The 17,236-nt window shown below is 32.2% G+C and overlaps 18 protein-coding genes and 2 non-coding genes across 20 annotated transcripts. All coding sequences in view use genetic code 11, as the record gives it.

Annotated features, from left to right (window-relative positions):
- Positions 1 to 11: 11 nt before the first annotated feature.
- Positions 12 to 128, bottom strand: psbT (photosystem II protein T). The gene has a single exon. It carries the CDS (start codon positions 126 to 128, stop codon positions 12 to 14), a length of 117 nt encoding a protein of 38 aa, YP_001381702.1.
- Positions 129 to 258: 130 nt separating this feature from the next.
- Positions 259 to 1,785, bottom strand: psbB (photosystem II 47 kDa protein). Its single transcript has one exon. It carries the CDS (start codon positions 1,783 to 1,785, stop codon positions 259 to 261), a length of 1,527 nt encoding a protein of 508 aa, YP_001381703.1.
- Positions 1,786 to 2,229: 444 nt separating this feature from the next.
- clpP (ATP-dependent Clp protease proteolytic subunit) lies at positions 2,230 to 3,439 on the top strand. The gene is made up of 2 exons: positions 2,230 to 2,592; positions 3,221 to 3,439. The coding sequence occupies exons 1-2, from the start codon at positions 2,230 to 2,232 to the stop codon at positions 3,437 to 3,439; spliced, it is 582 nt and encodes a 193-aa protein (YP_001381704.1).
- Positions 3,440 to 4,755: 1,316 nt separating this feature from the next.
- rps12 (ribosomal protein S12) lies at positions 4,756 to 4,881 on the top strand (one part of a trans-spliced gene, as the record gives it). Coding sequence (YP_001381684.1) covers positions 4,756 to 4,881 — 126 coding nt within the window.
- Positions 4,882 to 5,585: 704 nt separating this feature from the next.
- Positions 5,586 to 5,945, top strand: rpl20 (ribosomal protein L20). The gene has a single exon. It carries the CDS (start codon positions 5,586 to 5,588, stop codon positions 5,943 to 5,945), a length of 360 nt encoding a protein of 119 aa, YP_001381705.1.
- Positions 5,946 to 6,206: 261 nt separating this feature from the next.
- On the bottom strand, positions 6,207 to 6,527 carry rps18 (ribosomal protein S18). The gene has a single exon. It carries the CDS (start codon positions 6,525 to 6,527, stop codon positions 6,207 to 6,209), a length of 321 nt encoding a protein of 106 aa, YP_001381706.1.
- A 265-nt stretch (positions 6,528 to 6,792) lies between these two features.
- rpl33 (ribosomal protein L33) lies at positions 6,793 to 6,993 on the bottom strand. Its single transcript has one exon. It carries the CDS (start codon positions 6,991 to 6,993, stop codon positions 6,793 to 6,795), a length of 201 nt encoding a protein of 66 aa, YP_001381707.1.
- A 528-nt stretch (positions 6,994 to 7,521) lies between these two features.
- On the bottom strand, positions 7,522 to 7,650 carry psaJ (photosystem I subunit IX). Its single transcript has one exon. The coding sequence runs from the start codon at positions 7,648 to 7,650 to the stop codon at positions 7,522 to 7,524; it is 129 nt and encodes a 42-aa protein (YP_001381708.1).
- Positions 7,651 to 8,036: 386 nt separating this feature from the next.
- On the top strand, positions 8,037 to 8,111 carry trnP-UGG. The gene has a single exon. It is a non-coding gene; the product is annotated as a tRNA-Pro (tRNA).
- A 151-nt stretch (positions 8,112 to 8,262) lies between these two features.
- Positions 8,263 to 8,336, top strand: trnW-CCA. The gene has a single exon. It is a non-coding gene; the product is annotated as a tRNA-Trp (tRNA).
- Positions 8,337 to 8,493: 157 nt separating this feature from the next.
- Positions 8,494 to 8,607, bottom strand: petG (cytochrome b6/f complex subunit V). Its single transcript has one exon. The coding sequence runs from the start codon at positions 8,605 to 8,607 to the stop codon at positions 8,494 to 8,496; it is 114 nt and encodes a 37-aa protein (YP_001381709.1).
- Positions 8,608 to 8,771: 164 nt separating this feature from the next.
- On the bottom strand, positions 8,772 to 8,867 carry petL (cytochrome b6/f complex subunit VI). Its single transcript has one exon. It carries the CDS (start codon positions 8,865 to 8,867, stop codon positions 8,772 to 8,774), a length of 96 nt encoding a protein of 31 aa, YP_001381710.1.
- A 603-nt stretch (positions 8,868 to 9,470) lies between these two features.
- Positions 9,471 to 9,722, top strand: psbE (photosystem II protein V). The gene has a single exon. It carries the CDS (start codon positions 9,471 to 9,473, stop codon positions 9,720 to 9,722), a length of 252 nt encoding a protein of 83 aa, YP_001381711.1.
- Positions 9,723 to 9,731: 9 nt separating this feature from the next.
- psbF (photosystem II protein VI) lies at positions 9,732 to 9,851 on the top strand. The gene has a single exon. The coding sequence runs from the start codon at positions 9,732 to 9,734 to the stop codon at positions 9,849 to 9,851; it is 120 nt and encodes a 39-aa protein (YP_001381712.1).
- Positions 9,852 to 9,873: 22 nt separating this feature from the next.
- On the top strand, positions 9,874 to 9,990 carry psbL (photosystem II protein L; the record flags this gene model as incomplete). The annotated part of the gene is given in 1 exon segment: positions 9,874 to 9,990. A coding segment is annotated over 1 exon segment (117 nt).
- Positions 9,991 to 10,124: 134 nt separating this feature from the next.
- psbJ (photosystem II protein J) lies at positions 10,125 to 10,247 on the top strand. Its single transcript has one exon. It carries the CDS (start codon positions 10,125 to 10,127, stop codon positions 10,245 to 10,247), a length of 123 nt encoding a protein of 40 aa, YP_001381714.1.
- A 1,018-nt stretch (positions 10,248 to 11,265) lies between these two features.
- petA (cytochrome f) lies at positions 11,266 to 12,228 on the bottom strand. Its single transcript has one exon. The coding sequence runs from the start codon at positions 12,226 to 12,228 to the stop codon at positions 11,266 to 11,268; it is 963 nt and encodes a 320-aa protein (YP_001381715.1).
- Positions 12,229 to 12,431: 203 nt separating this feature from the next.
- Positions 12,432 to 13,121, bottom strand: cemA (envelope membrane protein). Its single transcript has one exon. It carries the CDS (start codon positions 13,119 to 13,121, stop codon positions 12,432 to 12,434), a length of 690 nt encoding a protein of 229 aa, YP_001381716.1.
- Positions 13,122 to 14,238: 1,117 nt separating this feature from the next.
- On the bottom strand, positions 14,239 to 14,343 carry psaI (photosystem I subunit VIII). Its single transcript has one exon. The coding sequence runs from the start codon at positions 14,341 to 14,343 to the stop codon at positions 14,239 to 14,241; it is 105 nt and encodes a 34-aa protein (YP_001381717.1).
- Positions 14,344 to 14,822: 479 nt separating this feature from the next.
- Positions 14,823 to 16,967, bottom strand: accD (acetyl-CoA carboxylase beta subunit). The gene has a single exon. It carries the CDS (start codon positions 16,965 to 16,967, stop codon positions 14,823 to 14,825), a length of 2,145 nt encoding a protein of 714 aa, YP_001381718.1.
- Positions 16,968 to 17,236: the final 269 nt, after the last annotated feature.

A 17,236-nucleotide genomic window follows, 5' to 3' on the forward strand; every position in this document is an offset into this window, starting at 1 on the left:
GTAATTCAAAATCATTTCGTCTTTTTAGTTGGAACTATAGGGGGTTCTCTAAAAAAGATAGCGAAAAAAATGATTCCTAAAGTCGAGACTAAGAGGAATGTATAAACCAATGCTTCCATAGATTTGATCGTGGTTTACAATTATAGCTTTCATACCTGTTTTGGGGGATTATCTCCTGGACGAGATTTATATAGTTCCCTATATAAAATTCAAATAACAACAAAAAAGTCGAATCGAAAAGGAACAAACCAATTTCTATCAGACTGCCTGTTTTTTTGTAGTTGGATCTCCAAGTTTTTGGAATGCTCCAAATTCTACTTGAGCATCCAAATCTGGATCAATACCAGCAAAAACATCTCTGAACAAGGTTCTAGCACCATGCCAAATGTGCCCGAAAAAGAAGAGAAGAGCAAACGAAGCATGTCCAAAAGTAAACCAACCCCTTGGACTGCTACGAAAAACACCGTCCGATTTTAAAGTAGCACGATCTAATTCAAAAATTTCACCCAATTGAGCACGTCGAGCATATTTTTTCACAGTAGCAGGATCACTATAACTGACTCCATTGAGTTCGCCACCAAAGAACTCAACTGTTACACCGACTTGTTCGACACTATACTTCGATTCTGCCCTTCGAAAAGGAACATCCGCTCTAACAATTCCGTCTCCGTCGACTAAAACAACCGGAAATGTTTCAAAAAAAGTAGGCATACGACGTACAAAAAGTTCACGCCCCTCTTTGTCTCTAAAGATAGGATGTCCTAACCAACCAACGGCTATTCCATCTCCATTGTCCATTGAGCCCGCTCTAAACAATCCCCCTTTTGCCGGATTATTGCCGATGTAATCATAAAAAGCTAATTTTTCAGGAATTTTAGACCAAGCTTCTGATAAACTTTGATTTTCGGCTAGCCCAGCACCAACTCTTCTATATATTTCTTGCTGGAAGTATCCCTGATCCCATTGATAACGAGTAGGACCAAATAATTCAATCGGAGTAGTTGCTGAACCATACCACATAGTTCCAGCAACAACAAAAGCTGCAAAAAATACAGCAGCGATACTACTGGAAAGGACGGTTTCAATATTTCCCATACGCAATCCTTTGTATAAACGTTGAGGTGGACGCACACTAAGATGGAAAAGGCCCGCTAATATGCCCAATGTCCCTGCTGCAATATGATGAGAGGCTATTCCCCCCGGAACAAAAGGATCAAAACCGTCCACACCCCATGCTGGATTTACAGATTGTACCCTTCCAGTTAGTCCATAAGGATCGGATACCCATATTCCAGGACCAAACAATCCTGTTACATGAAATGCGCCAAAACCAAAACACGCGACCCCTGCAAGAAATAAATGAATTCCAAATATTTTTGGCAAATCCAAAGAAGGTTTTCCAGTACGTTCATCACAAAAGATTTCTAGATCCCAATAAACCCAATGCCAAATAGCCGCCAAAAAGCACAAGCCTGAAAACACAATATGTGCCGCGGCCACACCTTCGTAACTCCAAATACCCGGATTCGTTATAGTCCCTCCTGTGATATTCCAACCACCCCACGAATTGGTTATTCCTAAACGAGTCATAAAGGGTATAACGAACATACCCTGTCTCCACATTGGGTCAAGAACAGGGTCAGAGGGATCAAAAACTGCTAATTCATATAGAGCCATCGAACCGGCCCAACCAGCAACCAGAGCTGTATGCATTATATGGACAGAAAGTAAACGGCCGGGATCATTTAATACAACGGTATGAACACGATACCAAGGCAAACCCATGAAAATACCTCTTATATCAACAAAAAATAGACACTATGTAACTTTATTGCACTGTAAAAAACTATCCTATGGACCTTCCCCTTTTAGTAAATTATCTCGCATTAAAGAATTAATGTTCTAGTTTTTTAGTAATAATGGAACATTCTATTCGTAGGAACAAAAAGAAGCAGATCTATTCTATATCCGATAAGTAACAATACGCAATGGTGGGGGTTGTTACTTTTTTTTTATGAGTGTTTGTATTGGATATGTGGTTTATATCAGTGAATCCAGACATATCCAAGAAGGACCTATTCGTCAAAACTTTCCTTTATTCATTTAGTGTTATTTTTTTATTTATGTTATCTCCAAAATAGAAATGATTTTTAACAAAATCAACTCATTCTGTCTCCTTACGTTCTCACTCCAAAGAAAAGAAAGATAGGATAGATCTTTTTCTATTTAATGCCAATTGGTGTTCCAAAAGTACCCTTTCAACTTCCTGAAGAAGATGAGGCATCTTGGGTTGATTTATACAATCGACTTTTTCAAGAAAGATTACTTTTTTTAGGTCAAGAGGTCAACACTGAAATATCAAATCAACTTGTTGGTCTAATGGTATATCTCAGTTTAGAGGACAAGACCAGAGATTTGTATTTGTTTATAAATTCTCCGGGCGGAGAGGTAATATCTGGAATGGCTATATTTGATATTATGCAAGTTGTAGAAGCAGAAGTACATACAGTATGCGTAGGACTAGCCGCTTCAATGGGATCTCTTCTTTTGGTCGGAGGGGAATTTACCAAACGTCTAGCATTCCCTCACGCTTAGCGCGAATGATTCTTATTTTCTTAATTTTTAGAAAAGAAAAAAAAAACTATGCCTAAACCAATATTAAGTAAAAAAAGCATGGCACTTCGAGTTCGATATGCAAAAATTATTATTTTTCAAAACCATTAGATTATATATCGAAAGAGTCGTATGAAAAAGGGGTATTTACTATTTTATATAATTAAAATACTCTATTTTAGTGTCACAATTCTTTTTTGCTTTCGTTTTTCATAGCAGAGACATTTAACAACAACATTAATTATTTTAATTGAATTTTTGAATTTCAAAACAAAAAAGAAACTTTTGGATTGCTGAATAAAAAACTACACTAAATAAGAAATAAGAGAGCAACGGAATCATCATATTCTTTAAAAAAGATTCTCAAACAAAAAAGAAAGGTGATTATTATATTTTGGATTAGTTACTGATTTTGGTCTGATAGACCCGGTATATTTTATATATATTTTATATTTCTGCAATGGAAGATAGATTTCATATTTATAGTAGAGCCGAGCCGTATGCTATATAAAAGAGATGCCTGTACGGCTTTAAATTGAATTTCTTTTTTATATGCCCTCCAAGATTAGGAAAAACTCCTATTCTGTTAGACTCTCAGCTCAGGGTAATGATCCATCAACCTGCTACTTCTTTGTATGAGGGACAAGTAGGAGAATGTATGCTGGAAGCGGAGGAATTACTGAAAATGCGAAAAACTATCACAAATATTTATGCACAAAGAACAGGCAAAGCTTCCTGGCAGATATACAGAGACATGGAGCGGGATCTTTTTATGTCAGCAGAAGAAGCTGAAGCCCACGGAATTGTTGATACGGTCGCAGCTTAAATCCAAAAAAAAGGAGTTAACTAATGTCATTATATGTCAAATAATGACATTCAAAAAAAAAGGAGTTAACTAATGTCATTATATGACATTAGTTAAATCCAAAAAAAAGGAGTTAACTAATGTCATATAATGACATTAGTTAAATCCAAAAAAAAGCAGTTAACTAATGTCATTATATGACAAATAATGACATTCAAAAAAAAAGGAGTTAACTAATGTCATTATATGACATTAGTTAAATCCAAAAAAAAGGAGTTAACTAATGTCATATAATGACATTAGTTAAATCCAAAAAAAAGCAGTTAACTAATGTCATTATATGACAAATAATGACATTAGTTAAATCCAAAACAAAAAAGTTATGTTATCATTCCAACATACGTTCTCATTCCAAAGAAAAAAAAAAACCCACGGAATCGTATGAATAAACAATTTGTTAGGACGCTGCTTTTGAAACTTTTGGAATTAATTAAGTGGTTAATTAAGAGGTATCTTAATGATCATAATTCGGTTTCTCGAATGATTTTACTTTGGAGGCTTTGGAATCTTTTTCAATTTTTAAAGGGATTAATTATTGAGTCTTTTTTTAATCGTGATGATCAGCCTGATGATGAGGCTGATTATGAGCCTGATGATGAGCCTGATTATGAGCCTGATTATGAGGCTGATTATGAGCCTGATTATGAGGCTGATTATGAGCCTGATTATGAGCCTGATGATGATAAATTTTTCCGATATATTATAGTCTTTATGTTCTTCTTATTAGTATTCTACCATTCATATAATGATAATGGAAAAAGAATGCAAAAAGAAGCATTTTTTAAATCATCATTTTTTAAAGACTGAAAAATGGAAGTTGAAAATAGACTGAAAAATGGAAGTTGAAAATAGACTGAAAAATGGAAGTTGAAAATAAAAAAATATTGTTTTTCTTACTTAATGAATAAAAATCAATAATCAATAAAAAGTATAGTAAGTATAGTAATTATACTACTATACTTACTATACTTTTTATTTTTACTTAAAAGCAGTATTCATGAATAATAAAGGATTACTCAAAAGTATTATCCCCATTGCATTCCAAACAAAGCATTATATTATATACTCAAAAGGATTACTCATGAGTAAGAAATTAAAAAGTATTCCTGAAAGGTATTACCCATAAATACAGGATTTGCTATTTTAGCTTTTTAATTGTCTTTTAGTTGTTCTTTACTTTAATTGTCTTACCAACCGTATTTTATAGAATCTAAAAAATTCATAATTATCTGGTTAGGATTGATCTAAACCAGCTCATTATATATATATGACTCACCATGCCAACTATAAAACAACTTATTAGAAACACAAGACAGCCAATCCGAAATGTAACAAAATCTCCCGCTCTTCGGGGATGCCCTCAGCGCCGAGGAACATGTACTAGGGTGTATGTGCGACTCGTTTAGATCATAGACTAAAATAGAAAAATCTAGTCTATTAATAAGAATTCTATATAGAATTCTATTGTGTATAAAATTTATGGTTTCGATTGGTGCAAACCGAATCACCTTAATTTGTAATTTAAGATGAAAAATACTTTCCCATTGGTAACAAATAGTTATCCATTAAGCGGGAAAAATCCAATTTTAAATAAAAAATTGTGCCCTAAATTTTGCAATAACGGACTAAGAGGGTCAACTACCCAGCTAATCTTCATACTTAAATACCGTTACTGTATAGCTAGATTTTGTTGTGAAAGACCTATTACTAGATATTTCATGGGTAGAGCCCATAAGTGTGAACTGTACAAGTTCACAATAACATTGATTGAATGAGGATTCAATGAAAGAAGGGGCTCCGGTGTATAGAGAGGACCTTACCGTTTAACAAGTAATCATAGAAACGATGGAACCCACCATTTCTTTGTCTATTTCTATTAAATTAACTATGCTTTTTTGAATACCTAGTATCAATAGAATTTCTTATTAAGAGGTTAAATACTTAGAAAAAAAAATCGTGGTTGGGAAGGTTATAGCAGCAAAAGCCATTGGAATTTTTATTTTATACATTGGAAAAATCCATTTTGTTATTAATAGACTAGGTAAGGATAAAAGAATAACCGAAAGAAAAAAAGAAAATAGTTATTCATCAAAGTCTCACTTATTCAATGACCAGAGTTAAACGAGGATCTATCGCTCGAAAACGGAGGACAAAAATGAGTTTATTTACATCAAGCTTTCGCGGAGCTCATTCAAAACTTATTCGAACTATTTCGCAACAGAAAATAAAAGCTTTGGTTTCGGCTCATCGGGATAGAGATAGGAAAAAAAGGGATTTTCGCAGTTTGTGGATCAGTCGAATAAACGCAATAATTGCCCAAAATAAAAACAAAGTATACTGTATTTATAGTAAATTAATTTATAATCTGTACAAGAGTCAATTGCTTCTTAATCGTAAAATAGTTGCACAAATAGCTATATTAAAAGGGAATTGTCTTTTTATGATTGCCAAGGAGATCATAAACTAATAAAAATTCCCCGGAGACTCAACTCCGGGAAGGTGGTAGAATAAAAGAGATTTGTATGATAAAATAGAATTCATATGATAAAGTTATCAAAATAAATAAACAACCACGCTCAAAAAAATTATTCTTCTTCACCTATTATCTTTTTTCTTACAACGCAACATCCTCAATAGGATTGTCGTATTTTTCGAAAAAAAAAAATAAATATAAATCTGCATTGAATTTGAGTTTCGATTCAAAATGAAATTTACTTGAAGAGTAACTCTATTTATTTATTTTTTTTCGATTTTTTAGAACAGTAGTAGGAGTTCTAGCGATCGACTCGCTTTTTTCATATTTTTTTTTTTCATATTTTTTTTTTTCATATTTTTTTTTTCCATTAGGTAACGTTAACGAATTAAAACTAACAAAAGGTAACAAAGATAAAATACGAGCTTGTTTTATAGCAATCGTAATTAATCGTTGTTGTTTTAAGGTTGATCTATTCACGCGTCTAGATAATATTTTTCCTTGGCGACTAATAAATCGATAAAGTAAACTCATGTTTTTATAATCAATTCGATCCCCCGATTGGATCGGGGACAAACTCCTACGAAAAGATTGCTTAGATTTAAGAAAGAGTCGCTTAGATTTAGATTTATCCATGGTTTGTTTATTCCTATACCGAAAATCCCATTTCTTATAAAAAAAAGGATTTGTTTTATTTATATTCTTATTTTTTTTTTAATATATATTTCTATTTGTTATATAAGGAAATATATGCTATTTATAGGTTGTTATATATATAATTTATAGAATCTAATTTCTAGAATTTACCTCCTAAGGGTGACACACAAGCAATCCATTTTCTCTATTTCTTTATCTCGACGTGAATCGTATGTTTGCAACAAAAGGGACAGAATTTTCTCAATTCCAATCGATTGGGTGTATTGTGTCGATTCTTTTGAGTAATATATCTAGAAATACCCCTAGATTCCTTATTAACACTCTTTTTATCACAACTGCTACATTCCAAAATAACAGTTATTCGTATATCTTTACCCTTGGCCATGAACCTCCTTTGGTTTTTTTTGATTCACTTAACTCTTCTATTTTAAGATTCGAAGCGAAGAAGAAAAAAGGAACGAAAAAAGTATAAGTTGATAATTCAAAATCAAATTATTAAAGATTTTGTTCCAATTCATTTTATATAGTACAGTAATAATTTAGTAATACAATGATTTAGAACTATATTTCGAATCACAGTACAGTATTTCATTTTTCATTTAAATATCTTGTATGATATTATTGACCCGCCCAAGTATTCTATTACAATTCCATTTAGGGTCTCACTCTATTATTAATTTAATAGCAATGGAATTGAATTAATACTTCAATTCCATTGAAACCTGGGAAAAACTCCTAATTTCACGGAGGCCAAATCCACCTTTCTTAAATTAATTTGCTCTTTTTTTTTTTTTCGAACTTATTCTAGTCTAATTAGAAAAAAAAAAAAAAAACGAACGAAGAGGGATTTATTCACAGATATTTTATTGGATCTCTAATCTTTGTCACCCCTTTCCCGTGCCAATAACTAGAATCAAAAAAAGGGGAATGTCAATGCATCCGGGAATAAACGATTGATTTCTATCAAGAGACCTGCTAGAACCGCGAACCATAGAGTACTTGCCACCGGTGCCACAGAGAGATATGTTTTTAGATCTCGCATTTCAAATCCTCCTTCGTTTTTTTTCTTGTAATTTGTAATACATAATAATACAGAATTACATATTAGGAATATGATCAATAATTATACATTCTATTAAAAGAATATTTTAAATTTTTATATTTTTTATTATATTTTAATTCTATTATTTTAATGCTATTATATATTTATTTATATATATTATACTCTTTATGTTCTTGTTATTATTATTATACTCTTTATATTGTAAATATTTATATTATATATCCTATCTATTCATCGATATCTTATTTATACGATATAATAAAGTAAAAAAAATAAATGACAGGATATATTCTATATATATATATAATGGAAAAATGTGGAAAACAAGACAAAAAGTCTTTACAATGACAATGGAAACCGATGTAAAGGGATGTAGCGCAGCTTGGTAGCGCGTTTGTTTTGGGTACAAAATGTCACAGGTTCAAATCCTGTCATCCCTATCCCTAACTAGTAGTTATCGTATCAGCAGTAACAATAGATCAATTGCGACCGATTCAAATTGATACATACTCAATATGGAGAACTATTCATATTGAGTATGTATGCATGCAAGATCTATTGCCATCACAAAAAATTATTTATGAAAAGAAAGCGCTCTTAGTTCAGTTCGGTAGAACGCGGGTCTCCAAAACCCGATGTCGTAGGTTCAAATCCTACAGAGCGTGATTCCCCCCGATTCTTCTTAGATTGAGAATGACACTTAAATCTTAAATATTAAATAATGGGATAACAGTCTAATCAAAAGTTTTAATTTGATCTACTGTGAATTAGTATTAAAACAAAGAAATGGCAGGTCAATAAACAAGCGAGATGTTAATTAAATCAAATATCCAACTGATCACCACGTCGGTATTGTAAATATGCCGTTACAAATAATCCAGCCAAAGTAATAGGAATTAGACCTAACACGATTCCAAATAGAGAAACTTCAATCATTTGAGTTTGGTTGAAAGGAAAAAAAGTGGGGGTAATATCTATCCTTAAATAGGAATCTGTATTGACCGTGAATCTCAATGACCAAGAATTGGCAATTGACATGATAAGGAACTATAGAATATCTAAAAAATTCAAAAATTTACAATTCATCTCAAAATTTCAAATCAAATAAGTCGTATCTTATTCAGACTAATAAAAAGACCCGCGGTTATTGTTAAAACTGCTAGTAGAAAACCGAAATAACTGGTTATAGTGGGCATAAGGAAACTAGATGAAATATGTTCTTTTTATACATATGTTTATAAAGCACTTTCCTAAGTTTCCATTTAGTTTTGAGATAAAAATAGGAAAATAACCAAAAAATACCACTTGAAAGATACAATTGAAAATAATTGATTCATGAATCAATTATTACGGACAAACAAAAATAAAAATCTAGTTACATAGGTACGAAATCAATTCATCATCTGTGACATCTACCCATCCTGTGATTCCAAATCAACAGATTTATTGATCAACTCATGAGTTGAGTAAACTAATCGAATGAAAATATTTTCATTTTTTTATTTTAATAATTAATAAAAAGCTCTATCCTTTTACTGGACGACTAATTAATTCAATTCTTGAAAATGAAATAAAGAAATAAATTTAATTTTATAGTACTTGATCTCGCCACTGATTGTGAAATTTCGTTGCTGTGTTAGAAGAAGGATAGCTATACTGATTCGGTATACTCGAAAGAGACCCTTGGTACAAAATTGACGATCTAACAAAGATTGCATTTCAGTAAATTTCTATTTACTAATCTCATCTTTTATGGAATCGATCCCCCTTTGACTGTATAAGAATATGTGGAGCTCGGCATGTCTGGAAGCACAGGAGAACGTTCTTTTGCTGATATTATTACCAGTATTCGATACTGGATTATTCATAGCATTACTATACCCTCCCTATTCATTGCGGGTTGGTTATTTGTCAGCACGGGTTTAGCTTACGATGTATTTGGAAGTCCCCGTCCAAACGAGTATTTTACAGAAAGCCGACAAGGAATTCCATTAATAACTGGCCGTTTTGATTCTTTGGAACAACTCGATGAATTTAGTAGATCTTTTTAGGAGGCTCCAATGACCATAGATAGGACCTATCCCATTTTTACAGTACGATGGTTGGCTGTTCACGGACTAGCGGTACCCACCGTTTTTTTTTTGGGATCAATATCAGCAATGCAGTTCATCCAACGATAAACCTAATCCGAATTATAGAGCTACGACACAATCAAACCCAAATGAACAAAATGTTGAATTGAATCGTACCAGTCTCTACTGGGGTTTATTACTCATTTTTGTACTTGCTGTTTTATTTTCAAATTATTTCTTCAATTAATAGACGAAAAGGGAATATATATATTAGGAATTCTCTTATCCCATTCGGAAGGATATCATTTGATAATTATCTATGACTGTTTAGGTCTCTAGCATGACTGACTACTTGATCAAATGTGGAGGAAAGTGGGATAAATGGCCGATACTACCGGAAGGATTCCTCTTTGGATAATAGGTACTGTAACAGGTATTGTCGTGATCGGTTTAGTTGGTATTTTCTTTTATGGTTCATATTCCGGATTGGGATCATCCCTGTAATACTAGACTAGGATGAATTAAGTTTTTGAAATGAAAGCATAAGAACTCAACGGGGATCCACTCTTTCTTTGATGAATTCGAGGGGGTCCTGTTGAGTTCTTCCTAATCAGAATCTTTTTGTAAGGGATTCAATAGATAACTTTTTGGTATGTTTCAAAAAACTCCATTTTTTTTATAATGTTTTTGAAAAATAAACTTCATTAATTCGTTCAAAACATTTTTTTTTTTTTTTGGATAATATCTGTCGATACTTTTGCTTTAAAGTTGAACGAAAAGTAAAAGAAAGAAGAAATTACTTGATTTAATTATTCTGGGTGGCGCAATCATATTGTATTCTACAAATTTTATTTTGCAAGAATTCTTAATTCTAGAATCTATTTTCTAGCGGTCAAATATTCTGTAGAACCGAACCTTTTTGATACTATACTAACAGAATCTTACTCTAAATAGATTTTATTCTGTAATAATATAGAATTATGATTTAATTATTATTTTTTTTTTAAGTTAATTAAGGAAGTTTATTTAGTGAATTAAATTCGCGATCTTTTTTGTTTGTCCATTATTTCACTACGTATCTATTTCGATATAAACAATAAACAATAAGGAATGGGACTCTAGGAAAAGACAAATTATCCATCCTAGAATCCTGTTTTCCCTATTTCTACTTTACTTAATAGAATATTCTTTGCCTATTTTTTTTTTAGGTTTAGTATCGAGTGGAATTTAATTCTATTACAATAGAAAAGGATTAATAGATTTCTATTCTAGCGCATTGAAATGTGAAAACAGCTACATAATCATATGTTCGAATTAATTGTAGAGTTGAAAAAAAAAGACAAGAACCAAAGTAAAATACTCTTCTTCACAATATACATACTATGACTGACTAGTTCTACGGTACAAGGAATTCTTTAAATAGAGGAGAAAAAAACTAGAAAAACCAAAAGGTCTTTCCATAATTTATCAACAAAAATGTAGTTCTTTATTACCAGCTTAATAGATTGATAAATCCACATACCTAAAAATTCATTTCGGACAATTGAACCTTTTCAAATTGTTTCTTTTTAAGAACCAAAAAGATTTGTGCCAAAATAATAGATGCCAAGAAGAACAACAGACCTTGTACACGTAACGGATCTTGAAGCACTATTTCTGCATCCCCCTGACCAAATCCACCCACATTAGGATTACTCGTTAATGGTTGATCAAGTTTCATAGATTCACCTTCTGAAACAAGAAGTTCTGGTCCTGGCGGTATAATATCAATCACTTCACGTCCATCCGATGCATCCACTATCGTTATTTCGTATCCACCTTTTTCTTTTCGTATAATTTTATTTACTATACCTGTTGCTGTAGCATTATAAACATTATTATTACTCTTGCTCCCGTCGGGATAAATCTGACCCCTTCCCCTATTCCCGCCTACATATATAGGATATTTTAAGAAGTGAACATCTCTCTTAGTAGCGGGATCTGGAGAAAGAATAGGAAAGGTAATTTCACTATATTTCTTCCCAGGAACGGGGCCTACCACAAGAATATTTTTTTTTGTGGGACGATAGCTTTGAAAAGACAAATTACCTATCTTTTCTTTAATCTCGGGCGAAATACGATCAGGAGGGGCCAATTCAAAACCCTCTGGTAAAATAAGAACAGCACCTACATTCAAAGCCCCTTTTTTACCATTAGCAAGAACTTGTTTAACTTGCATATCATAAGGAATTCGAACAACTGCTTCAAATACAGTATCGGGAAGTACCGCTTGTGGAACCTCAATATCTACAGGCTTATTAGCTAAATGGCAATTAGCACATACAATCCGCCCGGTAGCTTCTCTCGGATTTTCATAACCCTGTTGAGCAAAAATGGGATATGCATTTGAAATGGGTGCTCGAGTTATTATATATATCATGAGCAATACGGAAATGGATCGGGTAATCTCTTCCTTTATCCAAGAAAAAGCATTTCTAGTTTGCATGGTCCAATCATTCATCCTGAAAATTTCTACAATAAGATTAGGTAGGTTACTGGCATAGTTCCCTATCCATTATTCTGCTATTTACTCAAATGATTTTCCTAGAATATAGGAAGAATACGAGTAGAACGAAAAAGAATAAGTCAATTTTTTAATGTTTAGATACAAAAAAACAAATTTTCTAATTGGATCAGTGGATCGTTTTTTCAGTCATTCATTGAATGATAAATCACTACAAGTGACGGAGATACACGATTTAAATAACGGAAAATCCAGTATTTTAAAATTGTATCTAAAATGACTGGAAAAGTGGAAACAAGACCAGATATAATTTGATTATTCTGAGTAAATCCAAAATCTTTATAGACAGACCCAATGATTAGTTCCCAACCATGAGTTGAATGGAATCCTATACATAAATCAGTTAATAAAAGGATCGAAAAAGCTTTTATTGTATCACTTAAGTTATATAGAAATTCTTGAACCCAAGAGTTAAGAATAATGAGTTCTTGATTACCCCTAATAGAATAACCACTTAGAATAAGGAAACATATTATATTTGTACAGAAATGTAAAATCGTATGGATACGGTCTTGGTTGTTCGTCTCGATCAATTGGATGGTTTCTTTGTAGATTTCCATACGAAGATTTTGAAAATGTGTTTCCGGATATTCCTTTAGCATTTCATCCAAGAGGAACAGTTCCTCGAACTCTATCAATTTCTTTAAAATCGTTTTTTCTTGAATAATATTCAAGAAAATTTCGGATTGTTTCGTATTCCACCAATTAGTAATCCAAGATTCCAGACTTTTCTTAAATGTAAAAGAGATGCACCAGGGCAAAAAGACTATAGATGTAAGACATAGAAGGGGAATGAATGCTTTTTTTTTTGCCATTTTTCGTCTTTAATGAACTCAGTTTCATCTCATTTGTCAACTATATAGAATACTATAATAATTTTTCTATCAAGCATAAGTTCTATTACAAGTAAATACAAGTAATAGAGCCTAGCCTATGTATCAATTTCTAATTTTTTGAATATAAATTGAGAATCGATTCTCTCTTTTTTTATTTGTAATTCAGAAATTTGTTTTTTCCTTTAATTTGGAAATTAAAGAATACAAAATAATACAGAAATCAAAAAATAAATGCTTTCTTAGAGAAAGCATTTATTTTTTTGATACAACGATTTCCATTGGTAGACTCAAGAATATGGAACGATTTCCATTGGTACACTCAAGAATCTGGACAAGTCCCAAGCTTTTTGTATAACGTTGCGTGGAGTCCTATCATAATAATCATCAACAGGAGTCAAAGGAATGGTCCCTTGTTCTCGTGTTTGCATATAAAGGACACCACTACTGGGTTCTGGGTTAGGGTTAGCTTGTAGTATGAGGGACTGAATATCTTCCATACGAACTCGGAGAAAAATACGACGATATGTTCCAGGAAATCCGTAACGAAAAAAACACACCATTCTCTTTTTTTTATCGAAAAAATTATAACCACTCCCCACATTCCAAAAAATTAGAAGCCACCAATGTAAACTTAGAAAGAGACCTGCGATTCCATAGAAAGTCAGGGTGACCCCTTGTGGCAAAAAAGGAACTACAAATTCAGATGAAATCAAAGAGAAAAAATGTCTACCATAATAACTGGAAACTGAAAGATATAACACCCCTAATGAACCTAAAAGAGTGAAAGAAGCCCAGAAGAAATTGATTGGTTTTCGGGACCCCGGTACAATGTCAAGCCATGCGTCTTGTGAACGACAACCATGTTTTTCTGATCCCCAACTAATAAATTTTGGAACATTAACCAATAAAGCAGACATTACAATTAAGACAAGGCCCACTAAAAACACATAAACGTTTATCATAAAATGGGTACCTCAATTTCATATTTGTACCTGTTATTTTTTTTTTTTTTATTGTTATATTAATATTTTTGTTGTTATATTAAATCCTCCTTATCTTATTAAGGTAATATTAATAGTAGTACTTTTGCCCGTATCTAAAAAATCTTGTTTTTTTGAACATGAAGAAATAAAGAAGCCATTGCAACTGCCGGAAATACTAGGCCCACTAAAGGAACAAAAAGGGAAGGTAAGTTTATCATAAAATGGGGTACCTCAATTTCGTATTTGTACCTGTTATGTTATTTTTTGTTGATTGTTATATTAATAATATATATTTTGATTTTTCTTATATTAAAGATAGTCTATAATCACTAGAATTCATATAGACTTATACTAAGTATATCTAAATGAATAGAGATGAATAGATAGATATATCTATTATATACGGAGTATACATAATTAAGTATATAATATAATAAATACATAATCAAAGAAAAAAATGAATAAGATTTATTAAGAATCAAAAGGAAAAATCTAAAAATAATAAATTTTTATTAAAAATAAAGAGTGTAGAACGAAATAACTGGATTTATTTTGCCCTCTATTTCTACAAGAAACATGTGTATGATAATAAATGTTTTTATTTTTATTATTTCTATTCTTATCTTATTACTGTGTGTTCTAATTTGATTTTTGTATAATAATAATTTATTATACAAAAATCAAATTAGAGTCTGAATTAGTTTTCAGTTTGAGTCAAAGGAAAGAAACCATGGAAATGCAATAACTCACTTAAAACCTCTTTTAAATAATTACGTGGTACGAGTGAATCAAATGCACCCTTTTCGAATAAAAATTCAGCCGATTGTATACCTTCGGGCACTTCGATCTTCAACGTTTCTTCAATTACTCTTTTACCTGCAAATGCTATGTAAGCATCGGGTTCGGCAAGAATGATATCCCCCAACATTCCAAAACTAGCTGTTACCCCACCAGTAGTAGGAGATGTAAGTATCGGTACATAGAATAACTTTTGATTGATTTGATAATTATATAAAGAAGCAGAAATTTTAGCCATTTGCATTAAGCTCAAACTTCCTTCTTGCATACGCGCTCCTCCAGACGCACATACTATAATAAGAGGTAAACGTTGATTGGTAGCATATTCAATCAACCGAGTGATTTTCTCACCCACTACGGATCCCATACTACCTCCCATAAACTCAAAATCCATAATACCTATTGCTACAGGAATACCATTTACTTGACCTGTGCCTGTTTGAACCGCATCCAGTAATCCGGTTCTGTCTTGATAAGAATCAAGACGATTTTGATAATCATCATTTTCAGAAGGTTCGTCTTCGTCTTCCAAACTATTTTCAGAAGGTTCGTCTTCGTCTTCCAAACCTTTTTCAGAAGGTTCGTCTTCGTCTTCCAAACCTTTTTCAGAAGGTTCGTCTTCGTCTTCCAAACCTTTTTCAGAAGGTTCGTCTTCCAAACTATTTTCAGAAGGTTCGTCTTCGTCTTCCAAACTATTTTCAGAAGGTTCGTCTTCCAAACTATTTTCAGAAGGTTCGTCTTCGTCTTCCAAACCTTTTTCAGAAGGTTCGTCTTCCGAATTAAATTCAATGGGATCCACAGGGAACATGTCTTCATCCATAGGATTCCAAGTACCTGGATCAATCAAAAGTTCGATTCGATCTGAACTGCTCATTTTCAAATGACATCCACAGTATTCACAAATATTCATTTTTGATTTAAAAAATCTCTTATAATTGTTTCCATAACAACTGTCGCAGGCAACCCACAAATGCGAAAAATCTTTTCTTATTATACCAGTACTCTCGATTTCACTACTATTTTGGACCTTCTCACTATCACTAGGATTTTCCATTATACCAGTACTCTCGATTTCACTACTATTTTGGACCTTCTCACTATCACTAGGATTTTCCATTATACCAGTACTCTCGATTTCACTACTATTTTGGACCTTCTCACTATCACTAGGATTTTCCGGTTCTAAAATGTCACTAGCCTTTTGGAGCTTATCATCATCATCAGGCTCATCATCAGGCTCATCATCAGGCTCATAATCAGGCTCATCATCAGGCTCAGTATCACTGTCATTTTCCGGTTCTAAAATGTAATGAGCCCTTTGGATCTTATCATAATCATCAGTATCATTGTCATTTTCCGGTTCTAAAGTGTCAGTACCCTTTTGGAGCGTATCATAATCATCATCAGGATCATTATCGTCGCTATCATTGTCGCTATCACTGTAATTTTCAGCACTGTAATTTACAGGTTCTAAAATGTCACTAGCCTTTTGGAGCTTATCATCATCATTGCCACTATCCTTTTCTTTATCACTATCAGTTTCAAATCTGACTTCAAATCTAACATCAAATCTGTAATCAAATCTGTAATCAAATCTATAACTGGACTTGTGTAATTTTTCATTTTTATCCTCCTCCTGCGGATTATTCTCATTGTTATTCTCAATGATATTATGTATAATGGAACTATCAATACCGATTTCAGAAAGCATATAACCTTCAATACAACTATTAATGATATTATTCCAATCATATATGAAATAACTATTACTATCGCTAACTAAAAAAGTTTTATCAGATAGTAAATTCGGTATGTTCATGTCTATAACTAGAATTCTCACTATTGTTTTTACAACCCTGACATCTACATGAATAGTATTATCCATATCAATTAAAATAATATTATCCATATCAGTTAAAATAGATGGGTCTTCATTTACACTGTTATTTTCAATAGGACCAAAACTGTCTATTGATTTACTTAAACCACACCTGTATTCTAAACCCCTATTAAACATCATTGAATTGAACCACCACTTTTCCATAGAACTTTTTCCTCCTATTTACATGAAAATACAATAGATGAATAGTCATTTAAGTTTTACCTATAAATCCACTTTTTTTTATAAATCAGTAATAATAGAGTAAGTATTTAAATTTATAACTATTTGTAATCTAAAAATTAAGTCGATATTCTATCAATAAATTGAATATTCTATTTTCATAGTTTGTAAATCTAAAAAATGAATTTCTTTAAGAAAAAAAAAAAGGTAATATTTATTCCGATATACTTTTTCCGGTTACTATATCCTTA

Source organism: Medicago truncatula, chloroplast (assembly GCF_003473485.1).
Source record: "Medicago truncatula chloroplast, complete genome".
Taxonomy (NCBI): Eukaryota; Viridiplantae; Streptophyta; class Magnoliopsida; order Fabales; family Fabaceae; genus Medicago; species Medicago truncatula.